The 23,208-nt window shown below is 39.4% G+C and overlaps 1 protein-coding gene across 1 annotated transcript in view; it reads left to right on the top strand.

The window, feature by feature from the left end:
- The first annotated feature begins 8,090 nt into the window (after positions 1–8,090).
- ISOC1 (isochorismatase domain containing 1) overlaps positions 8,091–23,208 on the top strand; it is a 49,792-nt gene continuing 34,674 nt past the window's right edge. The window contains exon 1 of the mRNA XM_036742418.1: positions 8,091–8,530. Coding sequence (XP_036598313.1) covers positions 8,198–8,530 — 333 coding nt within the window. The 5' untranslated portion in view covers positions 8,091–8,197. The remainder of the gene's footprint in view (positions 8,531–23,208) is intronic.

Below are 23,208 nucleotides of genomic sequence, written 5' to 3'. Positions count from 1 at the left end.
TGAAAAATAACAAATATTGGAGGATCTGTGGGGAAACAAGTACAATGCCTTGTTGGTGGAATTGTGAATTATTATAGCAATTCTGGAAAGTAATTGGGAACTATGTCCCAAAAGTCATTAAACTGTATGTCTATCCTTTGACCCAGCAATACTAGGCCTATATCGCTGAGAAAGAGGAAAAGAACCCACAAGTACCAAAATATTTAGTGTCTTTTTGTGGTGATAAAGAATTAGAAACTAAGGGAGTGCTCATCAATTAGGAATTGGACAAAAAAATTATGTTGTACAAATATAATGGAATACTTTTGTGTCACAAGGAAAGATGAAAAGGATATATTCAGTGAAACCTGGGAAGACAGATGCTAAAAAATGCTATCTAACTCATCACAGATGGACTCAGAGTATAGAATGAGACATATATAGTTTTTAACTTAGACAAGTACAGATTTATTTTACTTGACCATGCATATTTGTTACAAGGGTTTAAAACATTTTTTTTTCAATAGAGCTTTGGCAAAGACAAAAATACTTTTGTTATTTGAATAAAATTTAATTTTAAAAATAAATTAATTAGATTTGACTATATACTTCAAAACAAAAACATTTAGAAAACAATTCATTCTTCAAATATTTATTAGTCCTGAGAAGGTTTTTTTTGGGGGGGGAATAATAATTTCAGAGTATAATTTGTCAGATTCTTCATGAAGCAAATTCATTTTTACAATTGTACTGGAATCTTAGGAAAAATAAACAGAAAAAAGGGAGGAAACTATTCTTAAATTAGGCATAACCTGATATATACTGTAGATTTTAAGAGAACAAATTTCCAGGAGTTCAGAGAAGGGATAAGTAGTATGCCACAGTTGAAAATCTGAGAAGGAAAGTTATGTAGGCATGGGAAGTGCTTAAAAATGAAATTATGAAGCTGCAAAGAACCAATTATGATAAGGAAAAAAGTTCAAGTTGTCTAAAGTGATAGATGATGAAGCATAGGCAACCATTGGTCTAGGTATTAAGATCTCCCCACACTGCTTCAGGTCCCCCCACTGGCGGCAGCAGTTGGTAGGAATGACTTAGGGCTGAAACTTCATAGAACAAGAGAGGATAATGGGGCAAGGGACTCAAGAGAAGAGAATGATGTAGAGGTAAATAGGCAGGAGAGTGTAGATAGTGTAAGGATGATGTCCTGGAGGAAAAAAAAAACTAGGGGTTTGGGTTGAAGGTCATGGTGAAGATGAAGGAGAAGGCTGAAAGGCAGAGGGAAGGGTGAAATGACAGCACATTGTGATCACACAAGGGAATTTCTGAGTTTATGGTTGTGGAAGTAATACGTTTATGCGTGATGGCAAGATTAAAGGTAGGGTCATTTCTGTGTGTAGCTGAGGTGGAGTGTAGGAGTAAGTCACCGAAAATGAGTAAACTGAGGAACTGGGAAACTGGGGAAAAAAAGCAGAACCAGTGTAGTAAGAGTGAAATAGAAGATATGTAGCTAGTAGTATTATAGCTAGATGTGAAGTCATAGGACCTCTGTTCAAATCCTGCTTCTGCCACTTAATACCTGTGCGATCCTGGAAAAGTCATTGCTTTTCTGTGTCAATTTGCTGAACTATAAAATTATAGAATTTGACTAGATTTATCTCAATGATTCCTTTTAATTCTAAATCTGTGAAAACTAAGACAAGGTGGGTGGGAGAGAATGTATGAAACTCTTCCATATGAATACTTGTCGATTAACTCTATTGAATTGCCAGAGTCTAGGGAGTACAGATATGTTTTGGTGTGTAGAGACCAATAGGCAGATGTAGAGCAATGTGTAGAGACTAATATGCAGAATAAGATACACATTTTTTGGACATGGACTGTATGGGAGTTTCTTTTGGTCAACTGTTTATGTTTTTTTCTTACAAAAGTTATGTTTTCCTTTTTGTTCTCCAGTAGTGGGAGGGGAGAAAATGTAAGTACTTGACCATTTAAGAAATACAATTGCATACAACTTAAGTTATAAATGTAATCATATGGGAATTTTTTGTTTGCCTTGTCATGAATTTTATGTTGTTCTTATTCTGTTTGCCCTCTTCTTCTTAACTTTCTGTGTTCTTCTTGATTGAATTTCATTGGAGCCATTGGATAGAAGCCATTCTAGCAACACATGCCACAGCAAACACAGCAGCAAAATGTTTAACCAAGAAAATAATACCAAGATTTGGCCTGCCATATATTATTGACGGCAGTCAAGGGCCACACTTTACTGCAGAAATAATTAAACAACTGTCCAAGTGTTTTGGGACAACCCTGAGCCTACGCACCCCCTATTACCCACAATCATAAAAGGAGGATAAGCAGCTAAATAGATAAGTTAAGCTCTTTTTGGAAAAAAAGTATTCCAGGAAACAGTTAGAATGTCCTCAGGTACTTCCTCTTGTGCTGTTCCAACTCAGAAATTGCAATGGGCAATATTGTGGATTGTCACCTTTGAAATTCTGTTTGGTAGTCTATCCAGGGGATGAACCCTTGGAACCTGAGCTTGGCCACAGGAGGTGAAAGCATGATAAGATTTGTAATCTTTCTCTCTAGTTTTCTTTCACAGGGCTGGAAGGAGGCAGCTTTGATGCAAATTCTGCCTTTGGAAGAGATGATGCATCCATTTAAGCCATAAGACTGCATGTGGATCTGCAACTTCAAGAAGATATCTAGTCTCTGCTCCTCCCAGGATGGGCCTTTCCAGGCTTTGCTGACTAGTTATGCGGCCATCAAAGTTACTGAGTAGATGAATCCATAGTGACCCTGTAAAGCTTGCCACAATTGACCTCGGCTCCACAGAGGAAGCAACCCCTGATCAGCTCCTAAACTCAGTTAAGCTGAAAAAGGAGTCCAACACCAGTCTATGGTCTTTGGCTGCTTGTTTGTTTGAACTGATTAGTTCAGTTATTTTTCAGTTGTGTCCAACTCTTTGTGACCACTTTAGGAGTTTTCTTGACAAAGATATTGGAGTGATAGGCTACTTCTTTCTCTTGCTCATTTTGCAAATGAGGAAACTGAGGCAAACAAAGTTAAGTGACTTGCCCATGGTCACACAAGCTAGTAAGTGTCTGAGGCCAGATTTGTACTCAGGAAGATTATTAGTCTTTCTTACTCTGGGCATAGCACTCTATCCACTATGCCACCTAGCTCCCTTTGGAGTGGTTGGCTATTTGCTTCTCCAGTGAATTAAGGCAAACAGAAGTAAAATGACTTTCTTGGAGTCAAAAATCTAGTAAGTGTCTGAGGCTAGATTTGAACTCAGGTCTTCCTGACTCTAGGCCCAGCACTCTATTCACTGAGACAACTTGCTGTTCAAAAAAGTACCTGTTGTTGTTTAGTCATTCAGTTGTGTCTGATTCTTCATAACTCCACGAGTCATAGCACGCCAATACTGTCCATGGGATTTTCTTGGCAAAGATACTGGAATGGTTTGTTACTGGATTAAAGCAAACAGTGGCTAAGTGACTTGACCTGATAATTATGACCTAATCCTTCACTTGCTATCTACTATGCATTTTCCATTTGTGCTTTATACCCTGCTTTGCACCTTTGGGGTTGGGAGGAGAGGAGAGCCCAACACTTATGTGTATCTGATGCAATGTACCAGCCATGTTTTTAACTGAACTAGCTGCTGGAAATGTACACATAGCCCTTTGTCCTTGGGGGAAGGGATGCCCCTTGTGGGTGGAGGGGCAGACATTCAGAACTTAGGTGATTATTATTTTGCAATCAATAAGGCAAATGTATAAAACCAAATTGCACTGCCATGGGCTGGAAGAATGAGTCCTTCCACATACTCATTTTTAATTGGAAAAAGATCACTGACCTTTTGCAATCTCATCCTCAGCTTGAGCTTGTGACATTTGCAGGCTTTCAGTTCTGTGTTATGAGCAAAACAGGACCCAAGGTCAGGAAATGGGATGGCAAATGAGATTTAATTATACTCTCTCTCTGAAATGAACTGTGACCATTCAGGATGGAAAGGGTCTTTTGAGAATTTTTTTTTTTTAAGCTAGGAGGCCTGGCACACATGAATGGATTTTTTAGGACTATTCCAGAGGGATTTTATTTCCCATGTAACAAAAAAGCATATTACTGGCTTCTCTCAAATTGGACCAGCAGGTGTGGGTTGGGATGGGTGCTCTTTGGCCTCTGGTCCACACTTACCCTGCTTCCTAGCATACATTTGGAAAGCAAGTCTGCAGCCAACCAAGTTTCTTTCACATTTCCCTTTTTAGTAAGTGATGCTAAATGTGCCCTTTCCATCTTATTATCCGTGTGTGTCCCATACAGATGCAGTCTGATGCTCCTGAATAAAACGAACAATTTTTTGCAAGTATTTGTTAATGAAACCAGAGGTTCAGTGGAGGACTTTAATACTGAGGTCCATGCACTTAGGGCTGTGTCCTTACAAAATAGGCTGGCTTTAGATTTCTTCCTGGAAAAAAGTGAAGGAATATGCATTCTCATAGGTCAGGAGTGCTGCACCTGGGTTCCTGACAACTTTGATGATATTCATACCCATATGGATTGGGTTCAGAATGCCTGGAACAAGTTCCAGGAGGATTGAAAGGAACCATGGGAATGGCTAACCTCTTGACTCCCAAATCTCATAGTCAAAGTATCTGTTTGTGGATTTTCTCTTGTGTGTCCTCATAGAGAGTGCATGTTGTTTATAGTACCTCCCTTGGTACAAAGAACTGATTCTCAAATTACTAACTCTCAAATTATAAGCAGCAGAGATTAAGACGATGCAGTTGAGGACAGAGGACTGATAGAGGTCCAGTTGTAGTGCTGCACCATAAGTATGGTTAATACCAAAGGAGTGATTGTGCAAATTCAGTTGATTATGCAAAGTTAGCTACTTGTACAGTCAGTCTGAGAGACCTCACTTTTAAACCTTGTTTTGACTTTGGCACATGTGCAGCCAGCCTGCAGGAGATGGTGGTCTGGAAATATATACACACTAATCCCATCTCACTATGATACTGATGAGGGTTTGGGGTGAGAGGTGCTCGACACCCCCAAGTACCGACACACCGGGTCCTGCCGAAAGAATTCGACTCAAGCTTTCTCAGCCAAGGGAAAAGATAAAGTTTATTAAGAGTTAGCCAAATAAGCCTGCCCCGAGAGATCCCACCCCTTGCGACGCCTGTAAGGAAAGAGGGCCAGACCCATCTGAGCTAGATTGGTTCTGACCCCCTTCATGGAGGCAAGATGGAGATTATATACACAAAGGTTGTGGGAGGGATTGAGGGGTGGTCTGGGGTGACCAGAAGAGGGGTCTAGGGAGGGACTTAAGGAGGAGTCTAAGGAGGAGCTTGAAGGGACTGGGATGGGGTCAGACTCCAGGGTGGGGGAAATAGCTGAAGGCTATATGGAAATGACAGACCATAAGGAGCTAGGGTAGCAGAGCTAGGGTATAGATATTTTGATCAGATTAAGGATGGGAAACAGGATTAAGGGTGGGAAACAGCTGGACGATAGAGGACTGGGCAAGGTAGGCATTTGGGCTTAATGGTTATAGCCTCAGGCCAAGGCCAGGTCGAGTGGGAAGATTCAAGGAGAGTTCAAGGGTTCAAGGGGTTCCCAGAGACTGTGCCCTCATCAATACCACAATGAGGGAGGAGCTGAAGGGCACTAATCCCATCTCCTCATTATTATCTGTACCAATCAACATACTTTTGTCCTTATATAGAAGTTGTTTACTCCTGTCTAAAAAAAGCAGCAGTTTGAATTGGGTAGCAGCACCCAACTGCTTGCTGCCTTGGTGTGCTACATAAAATACTTTCATCTTTCTTTTCCTGAGTTTGTCTTATTGACCAGGGAGAGGCCTGAACCAATATTTCTTTTAACAACCCAAAAAGAGACAAACACATAAGAGTTCAAATCCAGCCTCAAACACCTATTAGCTCTGTGACCCTGGGCAAGTCACTTAACCTCTACTTCAGTTTCTTCATCTGTAAAATGAACTGGAGAAGGGAATGGCACACCACTCCAGGATCTTTGCCAAGAAAACCCCAAATGGGGTTTCACAAAGAGTCAGAGAGGGCTGAACAACAAAAATGACAATAAGACAACAAAGAGGCAGGAATGTCAAATGAGTTCAGAGTATTATGTTACTTCCCTCTTCCTATGTCTCCCCCACACCCCCACACACGAGGTCATGAAAAACTGGACCAATGATCTAGCTAGAGGGGGGGAGACACACTGAAAGCAAACATGGTCATCTCAAGGATCCTTACTGGCTTGTACTAGATAAGAATACTGGTTTGCTATGGACTCAAGAAAGGACTTCCAGTAACTGGGAGATGTGAATTTATTCTTTGGCCACACGTGCTCTCCACAAGTGTCTCACTATTACTGTATCATTTGTTCCAAGTCACCCCGTGGAGTGTATGTGCATTTGTGTGAGAGTGTGCCCCAGATTTTTCAGGGGATTGGTTTTGCATCAACTGTCTGTGTTACAGCTCCTTAAAATGTTTCACTTTTTAAAAAGTATTTATTGGGGCAAATAGGTGGTGCAGTGAGTAGAGCACCAGACCTGAGTTCAAATGCAGCCTCAGACACTTGACACATGTACTAGCTGTGTTACCTTGGGCAAGTCACTTAACCCCAATTGCCCTGCCCAAAAGAAAAAAACCAAAAACAGAAAGTATTTACCCTCTAAGGGGCTGATTAACTCAAGCTGATAGTGAATGGAGAGTACATTGAACCCTGCTAGTGAGTTAAAGTGTTAGAAATGTAGCACCTCAGTTCCCCTAGTACAACGAAAGGAACAGTAAGCAGCCTGCCATCCCAGTGGGAAATGGGAAAGCAACCTGCAGAGAGTATCCATGCCAGCCATTTTCACTTTTAACCTGGCTCTTTCATGTACTTTTCCATTGCTATCCCAACAGCCATCAATGGAACTACCTCCAACCCTCCCACTCCCACTCGTAGCTGTTCATCTCCTTTTAATGATTCTTCTCCCATTAGAATTAGTTCCTCGAGGGCAAAGGGCTGTCTTGTTTCTTGCTTACATTTGCCTTCCTAGCACTTAGCACAGTGTCTGGCTCATAGTTAAGTGTTTAATAAATCATCATTGTCATCATCATCTATCTATCCATCCATCCCCAGCTGGTGCTACAATGTAGCATATGCTCTTGCCCAGCTGAACAATGCATTGTAATAAAGTACTGAGTTTAAATCAGCCAGGGACCTTGGCTCCGATTGTTTGGAAAAAGTGTCCTCTGTTGTTTGAGTAGGAAAGTGAAAAGTGGTAATTTTGTGATACCTAGTTAAGTCATGTTCATAATGGTTCTAAAAAAATATATTTGTCCTAATGTTTTTAGGAACTTCCTTTCCTAGTATCCCCTCTTCTCTTCCCCTCCCCCAATTTTATAGATGAGAAAACCGAGGCCTAAAATAGTATTGCAGAGATTTGAACCTGGGTTCTGATTTCAAATCCAGTGTTCTTTCCATTGCATGCGTATTAAAAGTATTCTGCTACAGTAGAGAATTCAATATGTTAACTGTCACTGGTATTATTTATCTGCAGTGGTTAATAGCTGTCACTCCAAACATTTCCCAGTAGCAGTCACAAGGGCCACACACATTCCCAGCCCCATCTCTAAAAAGCTATTGGGATTCTAGTTCTGCACTGGAAAAAGGAAAAATCTCTTACGTAGCAGGGCTGGGGAGGAGGAGAAGGAACAGAGAGGTGGAGACACAGCTCAAGGCAAGAGCCATAGTCCTAAGCAGTCTTTCTGTGTCCTTTGTGCAAAAGAAAAGAACAGCGAAGATGAGCCCTGCTGTACAGGTGGAAGTGGAGAAATCCAGAATAAAGCCTGGAAGAGGGGATTCAGTTCCAGTATTTGGGGGATTCTTCAGCAAGAAGTGGGGCAGTACGACACACAGCGAAACTCTTTCTTGGCCACCCACCCCAGACCTCATACCCTGAGCAAGTTGTGGTGGGGGCGGGGATGGGGGGGGGGAGTCAGAGAGAGAAGGTGGAGGAGAGAAGCAGCAAAGGGACTCCTCCTCTTCTTTTCCTCTCTGGTTGCTGGGGACTGGGGCCCTCTCCTGGTGGCAAGAAACCGAGAGGAAAAGGAGGAGCTGTTCGTCGGTGTTGTTCCCTTAGACAGAGGAAGCGACAGAGAGCGTGCTCAGCTGTGCACTGGAGCTGCCCAGGAACATGGCGGCGGCAACGGAGCCCGCTTCCCTTGCACACTTGCACACCAGCAGCGGCAGTGGCGGCGGCGGCGCCCCAGGGTCACTGTCTACTGGGGGTGCAGTGCCAGTGCTTTTCTGCTTCTCTGTGTTTGCCCGGCCCTCCACCGTGCCGCACGGAGCGGGCCACGAACTGCTCATCCAGAAGTTCCTGAGCCTTTACGGCGACCAGATAGACATGCACCGCAAATTTGTGGTGCAGCTTTTTGCCGAGGAGTGGGGCCAGTATGTAGACCTACCCAAGGGCTTCCTGGTGAGCGAACGCTGCAAAGTTCGCCTGGTTCCCTTGCAGATCCAGGTAAGACCCCGGGAGAAAGCGGGGTGGTGTTATGGAGAAGGGTGCAGGAAGGCACGCCGCTTTCCCTTTGCTCTTAAATATGCAAACTCCTCAGGTGTCCTTGGTGCAACCATAGCCGATAACCCTTGCCCAAGGAATGTGTGCCAGGACTTTGGTGCTTTGTGTGCTTACAGTTCTGCTACTTCTTTACTTCAAAATGCATGTGAGCGTGCGTGCACATGTTTGTGTTACAATTGTAGTTATCATTTAGCAGTGTTTCCAAGTAGACATATAAACGTTACCGCCCGCGTAGGCGAGAGGTGGGATAGCAGTGGTTTTTAAAGGTACTATACAGTGTACAGCTCTCTTTTTAAAATTTTCTGTAAATCTTTGAACTTAATACAAGTTTTTATGTGGAAATTAACTGTTGTCCCCTCTGGATTTGGTTATTGTATGTAGTTACCACACTATGTTTTTCTCAAGAACTGTGAGATAGCTTTTTTTTTTTAATTGGTAGGGAAGGGTCTAAGACTTGGAAAAGGGTTATTAGATATAATTTGCTTCCTGGCATTAATCATTAGTCATAGCTTTATTTTGAAGCCCTGCTTATTGGCAGTCGGGGGCTGGGAGTGGAAGAAGGGGAGAGAATGGAAAGCTTGGAATAACCTACAGATGTTCTGATACCTAAGAACTATATAAATCTTAAACTTGGTTTATATTTTTCTCTTTTATTTTCTTTTTGTGTAATTAATAGAAACTAGCCATTCAGGTTGAAAATGAAACAAATGTGGAATTCAGATCTTGGAGGCATTTAGAGCTCAGGTGTTACCCCGCCCCCAAAGCAGCACTTCTTTAACTGAGCTATGTGGCCTTTTTTACCTGCCATTAACTTCCTCTTGCCCTGTAATCACTTGAGCATCCTGACCAAAAAGTTCATATGTGAATTGCTAAATCAAATAATGTTCTATTGATCTGAAAGATTTCGGAGCTTATCAAGTTTCTTTCAGGGTCTTTGAGTTAGACGTTTTGAAAATCTTTTAGGCAACCTTGGAATGATGCCCTAAAATACTATCCCCATGTTTATGTCAAAACATTTTTATGGTTAATGCCTCAGCAAGTCCCCTTGAGAGACTATTTATGAGAAAGTGAATGCTGGAGGATGTACCATTGATAGATAAATGGTAATTCAAACACTGCTAAGTAGTCCTGAAAAAACAACGAAGTATCAGTGGGGGTGGGGGTGGGGAAAGAATGAAGAGCACATTTGTGTTTATTCATGTTATCAATTTCTTAACTTTTCAGTCATAAAAAATAGTTTTATTGTGAAAGTGATCATCCACTGTCACTTTATAAAGTACCAGTGGTCAAGAAATACATTTTAACTAAATATTTTGAAATGTACACATGGCTCCTTGATGTTCCCTTTAAATGTTAATTAAACTTCATTGGGAAGATCTTTCATAGAATCAGTTGGGATTTTTTGGGTTATGTTCTACATGCACGAGACATTCGCTGGATACTTATTTTGCTTTAAAACAAAAATTCCTTTCACAGACATTTTTAAAAGTTACATTGTTTTCTTGGCTTAACATACATTGAACACTATTAAAATGTACTTTTTTTGTATGGTTGTGTTCTTAGCAATTAAAAGTTGCTGAGATACACAAAATTCCTTTGCAATAACTAATTTTTTTTAAGCAAAATACTGGGATAGTGCTAGAGGAATATGCAAAGATAAAAAAGGCACAGCTCCCTACCTCAAGAAACTTACATTCCACTAGAAAAACTTTTGAATTTATAGGTTTTTCCTATTCTTTTTAAGTACTTTAATATGTATTAGCTAATCCTGATAGTTTTTTTTAACTACACCTCATATTATTCACAATACTGTGAGATCATCTCCTTGGTCATGCCCAGGAATATTCCATTATATTCATGTATCACTTTTGTTCAGCCATTTCCCAATTGTTTAAGAGGTAATCTAAGATACTACCCTAGATTCTAGTTTTTTGTTCTTTTCTTCCCTCCCTTCTAAAACAAATTTTTATTCATGTCTTTTGTTGTTTTTTTAACATCAAATTTTCCCCAGTTTCTTTTCCCAATCCCACCCCTAGAAAGCCATTCCATATCACAAATACTATTTTAAAGGGGGAAAAAAAAGAAAAAAAATCAGCAAAACTGATCAGTGCACAAAAATGTCTGAAAATATTTTTAATGTACCACACCCAATAGACCTCTTACCTCTGCAAAGGGATGGGAAAGAAGAGGATGTCTTACATCTTTTCTTTGGAGCCACGCTTGTTCGTTGTAGTTTTGTAACATTTTCTTTTGATTATTTTGTGGTTGTTCTTTTCACTTACTTTTTTGAATTGTATATTTTATATATTTCTTTCTTCTCTCTGCTTACTTCACTCTTCATCAGTTCATGTAAATCTTTCCATGCTTCACTGTATTCATAAATATTCATCATTGCTTATAGCACAGGAATATTTTATTTCATAGAAATGTGAGATGAGCCAATTTAAAGCCATCTCCGCTCTAAATGGATTATTTGTTCCCGATCTGTAGTAGAGCCTTCTGAGCTGTTATTGGCCCGATCAGTTGGACACACTGTACCTTGACTGGACATAGTGATGTCATTTTGGTCCTCTTCGAACACAAAGGACAACCACTGTTCTATTTTATTCATGTACCACATTTTGTGTAGCCGTTACCCACTTGATGGATATCTGATTTGTTTCTAGTTCTTTGCTATCAAAAAAAAAAAAAAGCTTGTATAAATATTTTGGTGTATTTGGTGACTTTTTTTCTGGCTCAAAAGTTACCAGCATTGCTTTCTAGTTGGTTGTACTGATTCACAGCTCCACCAACCAGTATGTTTTTCTTTGATGAGTTTTGTATTTTGACCCTGGTATTTCTGGGGCTTTTCCTTTTGGAGTTTCTTTCAGGAGATAATTAGTAGATTCTTTCTGTCTTTACTTCATTCTCAGGTTCTGATAGGCACGAGGCAGTTTTCATTTGTCATTTTTGAAATACAGAGTACAGGCTTTGTTTTTATCATCATTTTCTCAGAGTATTTCTTACTGTCTTCTGGAGTCATTGATCTTTGTTTGATTTATTCTAGTTTCCAGAAAATCTATTTCTAGGATAAGGTTTACAACTTTATCTTAATAAACTACAAATTTGGGGCAGTTAGGTGGCACAGTGAGTAGAGCAGTGGCCCTGGAGTCAGGAGGACCTGAGTTCAAATTCAGCCTCAGATACTTGACACACTTACTAGCTGTGTGACCTTGGGCAAATCACTTAACCCCAATTGCTCTGCCTTCCCTCCTCCAAAAAAAAGGTTTAAAAAAATAAACTATAAATTTTCCTTTCAGTTCTTTTCTCTAGACCTTTTATTTTGTTTTTTAAGTCTCTTGATTCCTTTCTTCTCAGTATTCGCGTAGTCCTTTTGGAAAGTCTGTTTTTTTCCTTAGAATCTCTGTTTGAAGTTGTTATAGAGAGTTATTCTCCCCTTCTTGGGGGATCTCTAGATTTGCAATTCTTTTTATGCTGATGGTATTTTTTCAGACTTATTCATCTTCCCAGCTTGCCAAATTGGGGCTTTGGGTGTGCTTTTGGGAAGGGTGGTCAGTCTTGCTTGGTCTTGCCTGGGGTCATAGGGGTCCTGTGTTAACCCTGCTCTACCTTCATCCAGATCTTTGAGGATGGGAGTACTGGATCTTCTGTCTCTCTGTGGCATTTCAGTACATTTCTCGGAACTTTAGAACCACTTGCCTGGGCTTGTCTCTGAATATACTGGCAGTACATTGGTTGCTTGCCCTACTTGCTACTCTGGTACTTCCAAAGTCCCCAACATGGGGCTTACTGACCACCTTTGGGCTTTTTCAGGGGAGTCTGGTTCTTGCTTCCTTCAGGTACAGAGCTTTGCAGGCTACATCTGTCTCTAGCCAATCTCTGGTCCCACTTTGAGATTATCCTGTAATTGCACTGACTTTACTAGCAACTTCCTTTTCTTTTTTGCCCTCAGGCTTCTAGATGATGGCTTGTGTAGTTCTGGGGTGATTGAAGTCTGTAATTTCTGATTGAATTTCTTGACCTTTTTGGGCCTGTTGTGAAGAAAAGGTTATATATGAGTAAATATGTGGCATCTCGACAATCTGCTTTTTTTGTTCTGACAGCCATATTATTAGCCAGAAGTCTCTAGTTTAGCTTCTGAGAAGCTTTTTACTGGAGGCCTTGCAGTAGAACATTATACAGGAACAACACAACAAAACTAGGAATTAGAAGGCCTATATTCTAATCTCTGCTGTGTTGACTTGTGTGACCATGGTTAAGGCAATTGGACATGTTTCCTCAAATATAAAATGAAATTTATTGGATTGCATGAATTTGAACATTCCTTCCAGTTCCAATATTCTATGACTTTCCCATAATGGAAATATTTATATTCTAATGACCATGTTTTCCTTTCCTATTTTCTCTAGACATAGAATCCGAACTTTGGATACTTGCTTATTTTAACAGATTGGGAAAATGAGGTAAAGAGAGGTGAAGTGACTCAGTCAAGGTCACATCTTAGTGGTAAAGTTCAGATTAGAAAATAATTCTCCTAATGCCTAGTCCAATACTATTTGCCTGATATCATGCTAGACAGCCATTAGCTTTTACTTGTGTCGAACCACATGATTCTGATTGTCTCTCTTTTCTTATCTTAAATATTCAGTGACTCAAGTGCCCCATTTCATCCCGATGTTGAACCTGAACTAATAGGATTTAGAGCAATGCCTACAACAAGGAGGATCCTTTTTCTTTTTTTGGGAATAGCATATGTAACATTGGAATTAATTGTTCTTTGAATGTTGATAGAACTCATGTACAAATCCATCTGGTCTTGATTCTTCCCACTCACCACCACCTTTTCTTAATTTTTTTTTTCAGTATTTTTTTGGGTCTCCTTTAGCAAGTCATTGACTTGTTTTTCATGGTTTTCTCGCATCCTTCTCATTTCTCTTCTCAATTTTTCCTCTACTTGTCTAACTTGCTTTTCCAAATTCTTTTTGAGGTCTTCCATGGCCTGAGACCAGTTCATGTTTTTCTTGGAGGCTTTTGATGTAGGCTCTTTGACTTTGTTGACTTCTTCTGGCTGTATGTTTTGGTCTTCTTTGTCACCAAAGAAAGATCCCAAAGTCTAAGACTGAATCTGAGTCCATTTTCACTGCCTGGCCATGTTCCCAGTCAACCTACTTGACCCTTGAGTTTTTTGTCAGGGTATGACTGCTTGTAGAGGAAAGAGTACTTTGTTCCAAGCTCGAGGGGGTGCGCCGCCGTTGATTTCAGAGATATTTCTATACAGCCAGCTCTGCCACACCAGCACCCCTCCTTCCCCAAGAACTGCCAACCTGGACCTGATGCAAATCTTCAGCAGGCTCTGCACTCCTGCTCTGATCTGCCACTTAATTCCTCCCACCAGGTGGGCCTGGAGCCAGAAGTAACTGCAGCTGTAGTTCTGTAGCTGTACCACCTGCACTGCCCCTGAACCGTGAACTCTTTTCACTCTGTCCCCCGAAGCTTTTCCCACTAACCTTCTCTGTTGTCTTTGGTGTTTGTGGGTTGAGAAGTCTGGTAACTGCCACAGCTCACGATTCAGGGTGGTAGGGCTTGTTCTGCCGGGCTTCCGGTCTGGTTGGTCCTGCTGCCGCCCACGCTGAGCTCTGCTCCCCTCGGCTCTGTGCTCGATAGACCTCATCCAGTGACCATCCAGGCTACCCTGGGCTGGATCCCTGCTTCCCTCTGCTATTTTGTGGGTTCTGCAGTTCTAGAATTTGTTCAGAGCCATTTTTATAGGTTTTTGGAGGGACCTGGCAGGGAGCTCAGGCAAGTCCCTGCTTTCCAGCTGCCATCTTGGCTCCGCCCCTCACCACTACCTTTTGACATGCCTTCAGCTTTTGATATTATAGATCCCCTTTTCCTTCTGAATACTCTCTCTTCTCTGGGTTTTTGTGACACTAATCTCATCTAGTTCCCTTTCTATCTCACCAGCTGCCCTTTCTCAGTTTCCTTTGCTGTTTCTTCATACATGTCATGTCCTCTAACAATAGATGTCTCCCAAGGCTTTGTCCTGGGCCCCCTTCTTTCTCTATACTATCTTATTAGGTGATCTCGGGTTCCATGGATTAAAATCTCTATACAGATAATACTTAGAACTATATATTCAGCCCTCATCTTTCTACTGAGCTGCATTCACACCTCCAGCTGCCAGCTTTGATGTCTTAAAGTAGTTGTCATGTAGCTGTTTTAAATTTAATGTTTCCAAAACAGAACTTGCTATTTTTCCCTGCAAACCCTTCTGAACTTCCCTGCCACTCTCTAGGGTGCCACCGTCTTCCCAATCACCCAGGCCCATAATTTGGGTACCATCCCTGACTTCTTCCTCTCACACTCTGATAAGACCAATAAATATCTACAGACTTTCTCTTCTTCCTCTTCCCCCTCCCAAAATGGTGAGGGCTGGTTTTTCCCTAATAGGAGACAAAGCTATTGCACCTGTTTCTTCTTTGAATACTCTTGTTATATTAGAGCTAAGTAAAGATTTTTTTTAACTATCCAATGACCTATGAATTCTTCATTTCATCCTAACATTGAGCCTGAACTAACAAATGCTGACACATCTGCCCTCATTGTTTCTTGTTATTGTTTTCAGTCTTGATGTTTCTACTTTAACAACATCTTATATTCCCCTCACTCGAATAGAAACTGTGCGGTTCAGGCCCTCATTAGCTCTCTCTTGGACTATTGCAATAGCTGCCTGTTTGGTCTACTTGCCTCAAATCTCTTTTTAAAAAAATCTTAAATTTTTTTCACAATTACATGTATAAAATTTTAATATTCTTTTTTTAAAGAATATTAATTATTAATTTTTTGAGTTCCAAATTCTCTCCCTCTCTCCTTCCCCTCCCCCCACATTGAGAAGGCAAGCAATTTGGTATGGGTTAGACATGTGCAATCATGCAAACATTTTCATATTAGTCAGGTTGTGAAAGAAAAAAAAACAAGGAAAATAAAGTTTAAAAAAGTATGCTTTGATTCCATCACTTCTCTTCAGGTAGGTATCATTTTTTTTTTTATCAAGAGCCCTTTGGGATTGCTGAGACTAAGTCATTCACAGTTGATTATCATGCAATATTGCTGTTACTGTCTGCAATGTTCTTTTGGTTCTGCTCACTTCACTTTGCATCAGTTCATAAGTCTTCCAGGTTTTTTCTGAAAGCATCTTGCTCATTATTTCTTATAGCATGGTAGTATTCCATCAAAATCATATACCAAAACTTGTTCAGCATTCACCAGTTGATGGGCATCCCCTCAATTTCCAATTCTTTGCCACCATGAAAAGAGCTGCTATAAATACTTTTGTACAAATAGATCCTTTTTCTTTTCTTTTTAATCTCTTTGGGATACAGACTTAGTAATGGTATTGCTGTGTCAAAAGGTATGCACAGTTTTATAGCCCTTTGGCTATAGTACCCTCCAGAATGGTTGGATCAGTTCACAAGTCCACCAAGAGTGCATTAGTGTAGAAATTTTCCCACATCCCCTCCAGCATTTATCTTTTTTTTTTTCCTATCATTAGTCAATGTGATGGGTATGAGGTGGTACCTCAGGGTTGTTTTAATTTTCATTTCTCTAATCAGTACTGATTTAGAGCATTCTAACTATAACTATAGATAGCTTTAATTTTTTTCATCTGAAAATGAAAACTGCCTGTTCATATTCTTTGACCATTTATCAACTGGGGGATGATTTTTATTCTTATAAATTTGACTCAGTTCTATATATATATTTGAAAAATGAGGCCTTTATCAGGGAAACACTGTAAAAAAATGTCACCCAGTTTTCTGCTTTACTTCTAATCTTGGCTACATTGCTATTGTTTGTGCAAAACCTTTTTAATTTAACATAATCACAGTTTTCCATTTTACATCTTGTAATGCTCTTTATCTCTTGTTTGGTCATAAATTCTTCCTTTATCCATAGAGCTGACAGGTAAACTATTCCATGCTCCCCTAATTTGCTTATTGGATCACCCTTTTATGTCTAAATCATGTTCTTATTTTGACCTTATCTCAGTGTATGGTGTGAGATGGTGATGTATACCTAGTTTCTGCAAACTGCTTTCCAGTTGTCCCAGCAGTTTTTGTCAAATAGTGAGTTTGTGTCCCAAAATTTAGATCTTTGGTTTTCTCAAGCACTAGATTACTCTAGTAATCTACTACTATTAGTACTACTGTATATTATGTACCTAATCTATTCCCCTGATCCACCACTCTATTTCTTAGCCAGTACCAGTTTTGTAATACAGTTTGAGATCTGGCACAGCTTAAACTACCTTCTTTCATGGTTTTTCCCTTGGTTCCCTTGATATTCTTGACCTTTTGTTCTTCCAGATGAATTTTATTATTTTTTCTGGCCCTATGATGTAATTTTTGGTAATTTGATTGGTATGGCACTACCTATATAGAATTGTCATTTTTATTATATTAGCTTGGCTAATTTTTTCCAGTTGTTAGATCTGACTTTATTTGGGTGAAAAGTGTTTTATAATTGTGTTCACATAGTTCCTGGGTTTGTATTGGCACAGTAAGCTCCCAGGTATTTTATATTATCTATGGTTATTTTAAATGGAATTTCTCTATCTGTCTCTTCCTGCTGGACTTTGCTGTGTTGCGAATGAAATTCAACAGAAGTGTAAACTGAGGCAATTATTTAAGCAAGATATCATTTATTAACAAAAGCCTGCCACCTGATAATAAAGGATGGGTCAAATGGCCCAGTTCTGGCCAAAAGACCCTGAATTGAGGATGCAATACATTTTTATAAGCATAGAATAAAGAACAGAACAAAAATCATGTAGGCCAACATAGCAGAGGTGAGAGATTATGATCTCTCATCAAAGAAAGCAGGCTTAGCTCCCAGGTGGGAATTAAAACCAACTCTCTTTCTAAGAAATGCTTTCATGAATTTCATGGGTTCTAGCTGCATCCTGAAGTTACTGTTAAGGTCAGACATGCTGGCAGCTGGGGAGTTAGACAAGATGACCTTAATTGTTGAAGATTGGACAAACTCAGGTACAAGCTCATCCTAGCTTCTCAAAGATACCTCACAAACCTTGAAGGAAATGCTGAGATAATGTTTTATGAGAGTATTGAGAACATAGTTTTTCTTTAACTGGCAGTCATTGTGGGAAATCTTAAATTTTGATATCTAACTTCAGAAAGGCTGAACTTTAGCACACATAACCTTCTTCTTTTCTCAGATACAGTAAAGAGGCCCAGGCTTTTTATGTAGAAAATAGAATATAGTTACAGGATAAAATAAAATATGACATATAGGATCAAGAATTAATTTCTCATTTGGTGATATGTAGACATGCCGATGATTTATATGGGCTTATTTTATATTCTGCAATTTTGCTGAAGTTGTTAATTATTTCAACTAGTTTTGGGTTTGGTTTTTTTTTACAATTACAGTTCTCTAGGGTTCTCTAAGCATACCATCATATTGTCTGCAAAGAATGATTGTTTTGTTTCCCCATTGACTATTCTAATTCATTCAATTTCTTTTTCTTCTCTTATTGTGATAGTGAGCATTTCTAGTACAATATTGAACATAGTAGTGATAACGGACATCCTCACTTCTCCCCTGATCTTATTGGGAGGGCTTCTAGTTTATCCCCATTACAGATAATATTTGCTGTTGGTTTTAGATAAATACTCATTATTTTAAGGAAAACTCCATTTATTTTTATACTTACTAGAGTTTTTAATGGAATGAGTATCATATTTTGTCAAAAGCTTTTTCTGCAATTATATAATAATACAATTTTTGTTGGTTTTGTTATTGACATGGTGGATTATGCTGATACTTTTCCTAATGTTGAACCAGCCCTGCATTCCTGGTAAAAATCCCAACTGGTCATAGTATGTGATTTTTGTGATATATTGCTATAATCTCCTTGTTAATAATTTATTTAAATTTTTTCATCAATATTCATTAAGGAAATTGGTCTCTAGTTTTCTTTCTCTGTTTTTACTCTTGCTGGTTTAGTTATCGGCACCATATTTGTGTCAGAAAAGGAATTTAATAGCCTTTTTCTTTGCCTATTTTCCCAGATATTTTATATAGTATTGGAATTAATTGTTCTTTAAATGTTTGGTAGAATTCACTTGTCAATGCATCTGGCCCTGGAGATTTTTTCTTAGGGAGCTCATTGATGGCTTGTTCAATTTATTTTTCTAAGATCCGGTTATTTAAGCTTTCTATTTCCTTTTCTGTTAATCTGGGCAATTTACATTTTTATAAATATTCATCTTTTTCACTTAGATTGTGAGCTATATTGGCATGTAATTGGGCAAAATAGCTCCTCATAATTACTTTAATTTCTTTTCCATTAGTGGTGAATTCACTCTTTCCATTTTTGATAATTTGGTTTTCTTCTTAATTTTTTTCATCAAATTAACCAATGGCTTATCTATTTTATTGCTTCCCCCTCCCCCCCTAAAACCAGCTTCTAGTTTTATTTCAATGGTTTTCTTATTCACATTTTTATTAATCTCTCCTTTGATTTATGGGATTTCCAATGTGGCATTTAATTTGGGATTTTTAATTTGTTCTTTTTCTAGTTTTTTTTTAGTATCATGTCCAATTCATTGATCTGCTCTGTCTCTATTTTATTGATGTAAGCATTTAGAGATATAAAATTTCCCCCTATGTGCTGCTTTAAGTGCATCCCATACATTTTGGTTGTCATCTCATTGTTGTCATTCTCTTTAATGTAATCATTGATTATTTCTATAATTTGTTCTTTGATGCACTCATTCTTTAGGATTAGATTATTTAGTTTCCAATTAATTTTTAATCTTTTTATAGCCCTTTATTGATTGTAATTTTTGTTACATTATGATCTGAGAAGCATGTATTTAATATTTTTGCTTTTCTGTATTTGGTTGTAGGGTTTCAATTCCCTAACACATGGTCAGTTTTTTGTATAGGTGCCATGTACCGCTGAGAAAAAAAGTATATTCCTTTCTATTTCTATTCAGTTTTCTCCAGAGGTCTATTATATCTAACTTTCTTAAAATTCTATTCATCTCCTTAACTTCTTTCCTGTTTTTTTTTTATCATTAGGTTTATCTAGTTCTGAGAGTGGAAAGTTGATGTCCCCCACTTGCATTGTTTTATTCTCTATTTCCTCTTGTAATTCATTTAGCTTTTCCTTTACTAATTTGGTTGCTATACTGTTTGATGCATATATATTTAGTTTTAATATTACTTCATTTTCTGTGGCACCTTTTAGCAAAATGCCATTTCTCTGCTTATCTTTTTTAGATCTGTTTTTGCTTTTGCTTTATCTGAGATTGCTATCTCTATTTTTTTTTTACTTCATCTGAAGTGTAATATATTCTTCTCCTTCCCTTTACCTTTACTCTCTGTACGTCTTTCTGCATCAAGTGTATTTTTTTAGAAGGAAGGAAGGAAGGAAGGAAAAGAGAAAGAGAGAAAGGGAAAGACAGGAAGGCAGAAATCTAGCCAGTAAATCCCAAGTTGACTGGGGAGCTTCCAGCCATCAAAATTTACCTTCATTTGGAGAAGAGAAAGAGAGGGAAAGGATGGGCTGAGTTACCCAACTGGCTGGTTCCCCATTCAGGCCCCTCTGACTACTCATAGGGTGTGTTTGTTTTTCATTTTTGAAGAGGACCATGACATCTCTAATAGTCCTGAGTAATGTATCAGACCACTGGACCCAGATGGCTCTGGAACAGAAAGTGAGGCTGGTGACCTTGCACAGCCCTCCCTCACTCAAATCAAAGTCAACTGTAGGTCGTGTTATCATTTTCCTGATGTCATGGTCCTCTTCCAAAACAGACAAACACAACCTGTGAGTAGTCAGAGCTGCCCGAATAGAGACCCAGCCAGTTGGGTAACTTAGCTCATCCTCTCCCTCTCCTTCTCTCCAAAGGAAGGTAAATTTTGATGGCTGAAAACTCCCCCAGTCAACTTGGGTTTTACTGGCTCGATTTCTATCTTTCTTCCTTCCTTCCTTCCTTCCTTCCTTCCTTCCTTCCTTCCTTCCTTCCTTCCTTCCTTCCTTTTTTTCTTTTCTTTCTTTGTCTTTTTGTCTGTCTGGCTTTCTTTCCTCACCCATTTCACTCTGAAAACCATAGATTGACCACAATAGGGTCCCTGCCCAAGCTCCACTTGATGGCTCTATTTTGGGTCCTCCTGGATCAAAATGACTGTCAATGGTAACTGTTTCTCTTTGACTAGCAACCCTGAGAGTCTTCCTCTCCCAGTTTGATTTTTTTTCTTTTTTATAATTAAAGGGGCCATCCCTTGACTCACTTCTTAAAGAGGCCTATTCACTGAATGGGCATTACCACACTCAAAGTGAGAACCTGAAAAGGCCTTGGCCTGAAAGGGTCAGGGTCTCCCATTGCATCCTGCTTCATCTCCAGTCCTCCTGAGGAATATCAGTTCACTGGACCCATATGGCTCTGGAGGAGAAAGTGAAGCTGGTGACCATGCACAGCCCTCCCTCACTCAAATCAAAGTCAACTGCAAGTCATGTCATCATTTTACTGATGTCATGGTCCTCTTTGAAAACAAAGGACAAACACATTTTTTTTGTAAACAACATATTGTAGGATTCCGGTTTTTAATTCACTCTGCTGTCTGCTTCCGTTTTACGGGTGAGTTTGTCCCATGCACATTCACTCGTATGATTACTAATTGTGTATTTCTCTCCATCCTACTTTCCTCCCTGTTAGCCTTCCCTCCTCTGACTCTCTCTCTCTCCTCCCTCCCTCTCTACCCTACCACCTTCACCCTGCCACTTCTCAAAAGTATTTTGCTTCTGACCACTGCCTTCCCCAATATACCTTACCCCCTCCTTCGCATATCCCCCTCCTCTCCTACTTCTTTGTGGGGTAAGATAGACTTCTGTACCCAACAGAGTGTGTATGCTAGGTCTGATAAGAGTTCAAGCGTTGCTTACCATCCCCTCATTTTCCCCTTGTGTTGGTAAGCAAAATGGGCTCTTAGCACTCAGTTCAACCAAGTGCCCTTGAAGAGTTTGGCTTTTGTTTCCTTTGAGTAATTCAGTGTATTTCATTGAGTCTTACTAGGTGCTAAGCCCCAGGCCCAAACCCCTATTAGGTGCTAAGCTTATGTGGGTGTGAAGCTCCCAGGGTACTAAGGGGAGGTGCTAACTCAAGAGCCAATCATAGGAGCCTAAGTTCTGGTCATTCAGATGACGTTTGATGACATCTGAAATGCTATAAGAAGAGAAGACAGAGCTGTTTGCGCAGGGCTCTCACTCATGGTGGTAAGAGCTGATGTGGAGGCAGCTGTAGCTAAGAGCCCTCCAGCTTGTAAACCCTGATGTTGGGACTTTGTTAAACTCTGGTAACTATGTATTGGGATTTGAATCAGATAAGGTCTGTCTGTTGATGTTTGTAATTTGTTTGTATTTGCCCCGAAGTTCAGCGTGCTGGCTTTTTCCCCTGAACTAAGTGAGTAGTATTTGTATGCTGAATTAAAGTAAGCTTGTCAACCCCTTAATGTTGCTTTCCTTAGTAAAGCAGATCAAAAGAACCTGAGCTTTGGCAGCGTGCTGGTGTCATTCTTGTTGTTGGGCTTGTGTTGGTTTTTCACCCTCACAACAGCTGCTAGCCGGATTGTTGAAACACCCCTCCACTGTAAAAGCTTCCTCATGCCTCTTTTATGTGAGATAATTTACTCCATTTTACCTCTCCCTTTTCTCTTCTCCCAGTTCATCCCTTTCTCTTAATTTTTTTCCCTTAATTTTTTTTAATAGCATTCCATCATAGTCAATTCACCTAGGTCTTCTGTCTATGTACACTCCTTCTAATTGCCCTAGTAATGATAAAGTTCTTAGGAATTACAAGGATCATTTTCCCATATAAGAATGTAAACAGTTTCACCTTATTGATTCCTTATGATTTCTCTTGCCTGTTTACCTTTTTATACTTCTCTTGAATTTTATATTTGAAAATCAGATTTTCAGCTCTAGTCTTTTTATGAGGAATGCTTGAAAGTCCTCAATTTCATTAAATATCATTTTTTTTTCCCCTTGAAGGATTATACTCAGTGTGGCTGGGTTGTAATTTGATTCTTGGTTGAAATCCTAGCTCCTTTGCCCTCTGGAATATCATATTCCAAGCTCCAAGCAATAATAAAGAAGCTGCTAAATCTTGTGTTATGCAGACTGTGGCTTTTTAATATTTGAATTTTTTTTTTCTGTTTGTTTGCAATATTTTCTCCTTGACTGGGGAGTGCTGTAATTTAGTCATAATATTCTTGAGAGTTTTCGTTTTGGGACCTCTTTCAGGAAATAATTGGTGATTTCATTCAGTTTCTTTTACCTTCTGGTTCTGTGATTTCAAGGCGGTTTTCCTTGATAATTTCTTGCAGTATGATGTCTAGGCTCTTTTTCTAATCATGGTTTTCAGGTAGTCTAATAATAAGTCATTCCTAGGTTCTCCCTTCCCAATGGCTTGCCAGGGCGTGGCCTGCTGGGCTAGACAGCATTCCAGTCTTACCCCAGTGAGACAGGCCTTTCTTGCTGATTTTCTAGGTTGCCTTGGGCCAGAAAATTTTTTCACTCTGTCCTTTTGTTGTTT

The sequence above is a fragment of the Trichosurus vulpecula genome, chromosome 1 (assembly GCF_011100635.1).
Source record: "Trichosurus vulpecula isolate mTriVul1 chromosome 1, mTriVul1.pri, whole genome shotgun sequence".
Lineage (NCBI taxonomy): Eukaryota > Metazoa > Chordata > Mammalia > Diprotodontia > Phalangeridae > Trichosurus > Trichosurus vulpecula.
Note: the sequence above shows the minus strand (reverse complement) of the source record. Positions and strands in the feature narration are given on the sequence as shown.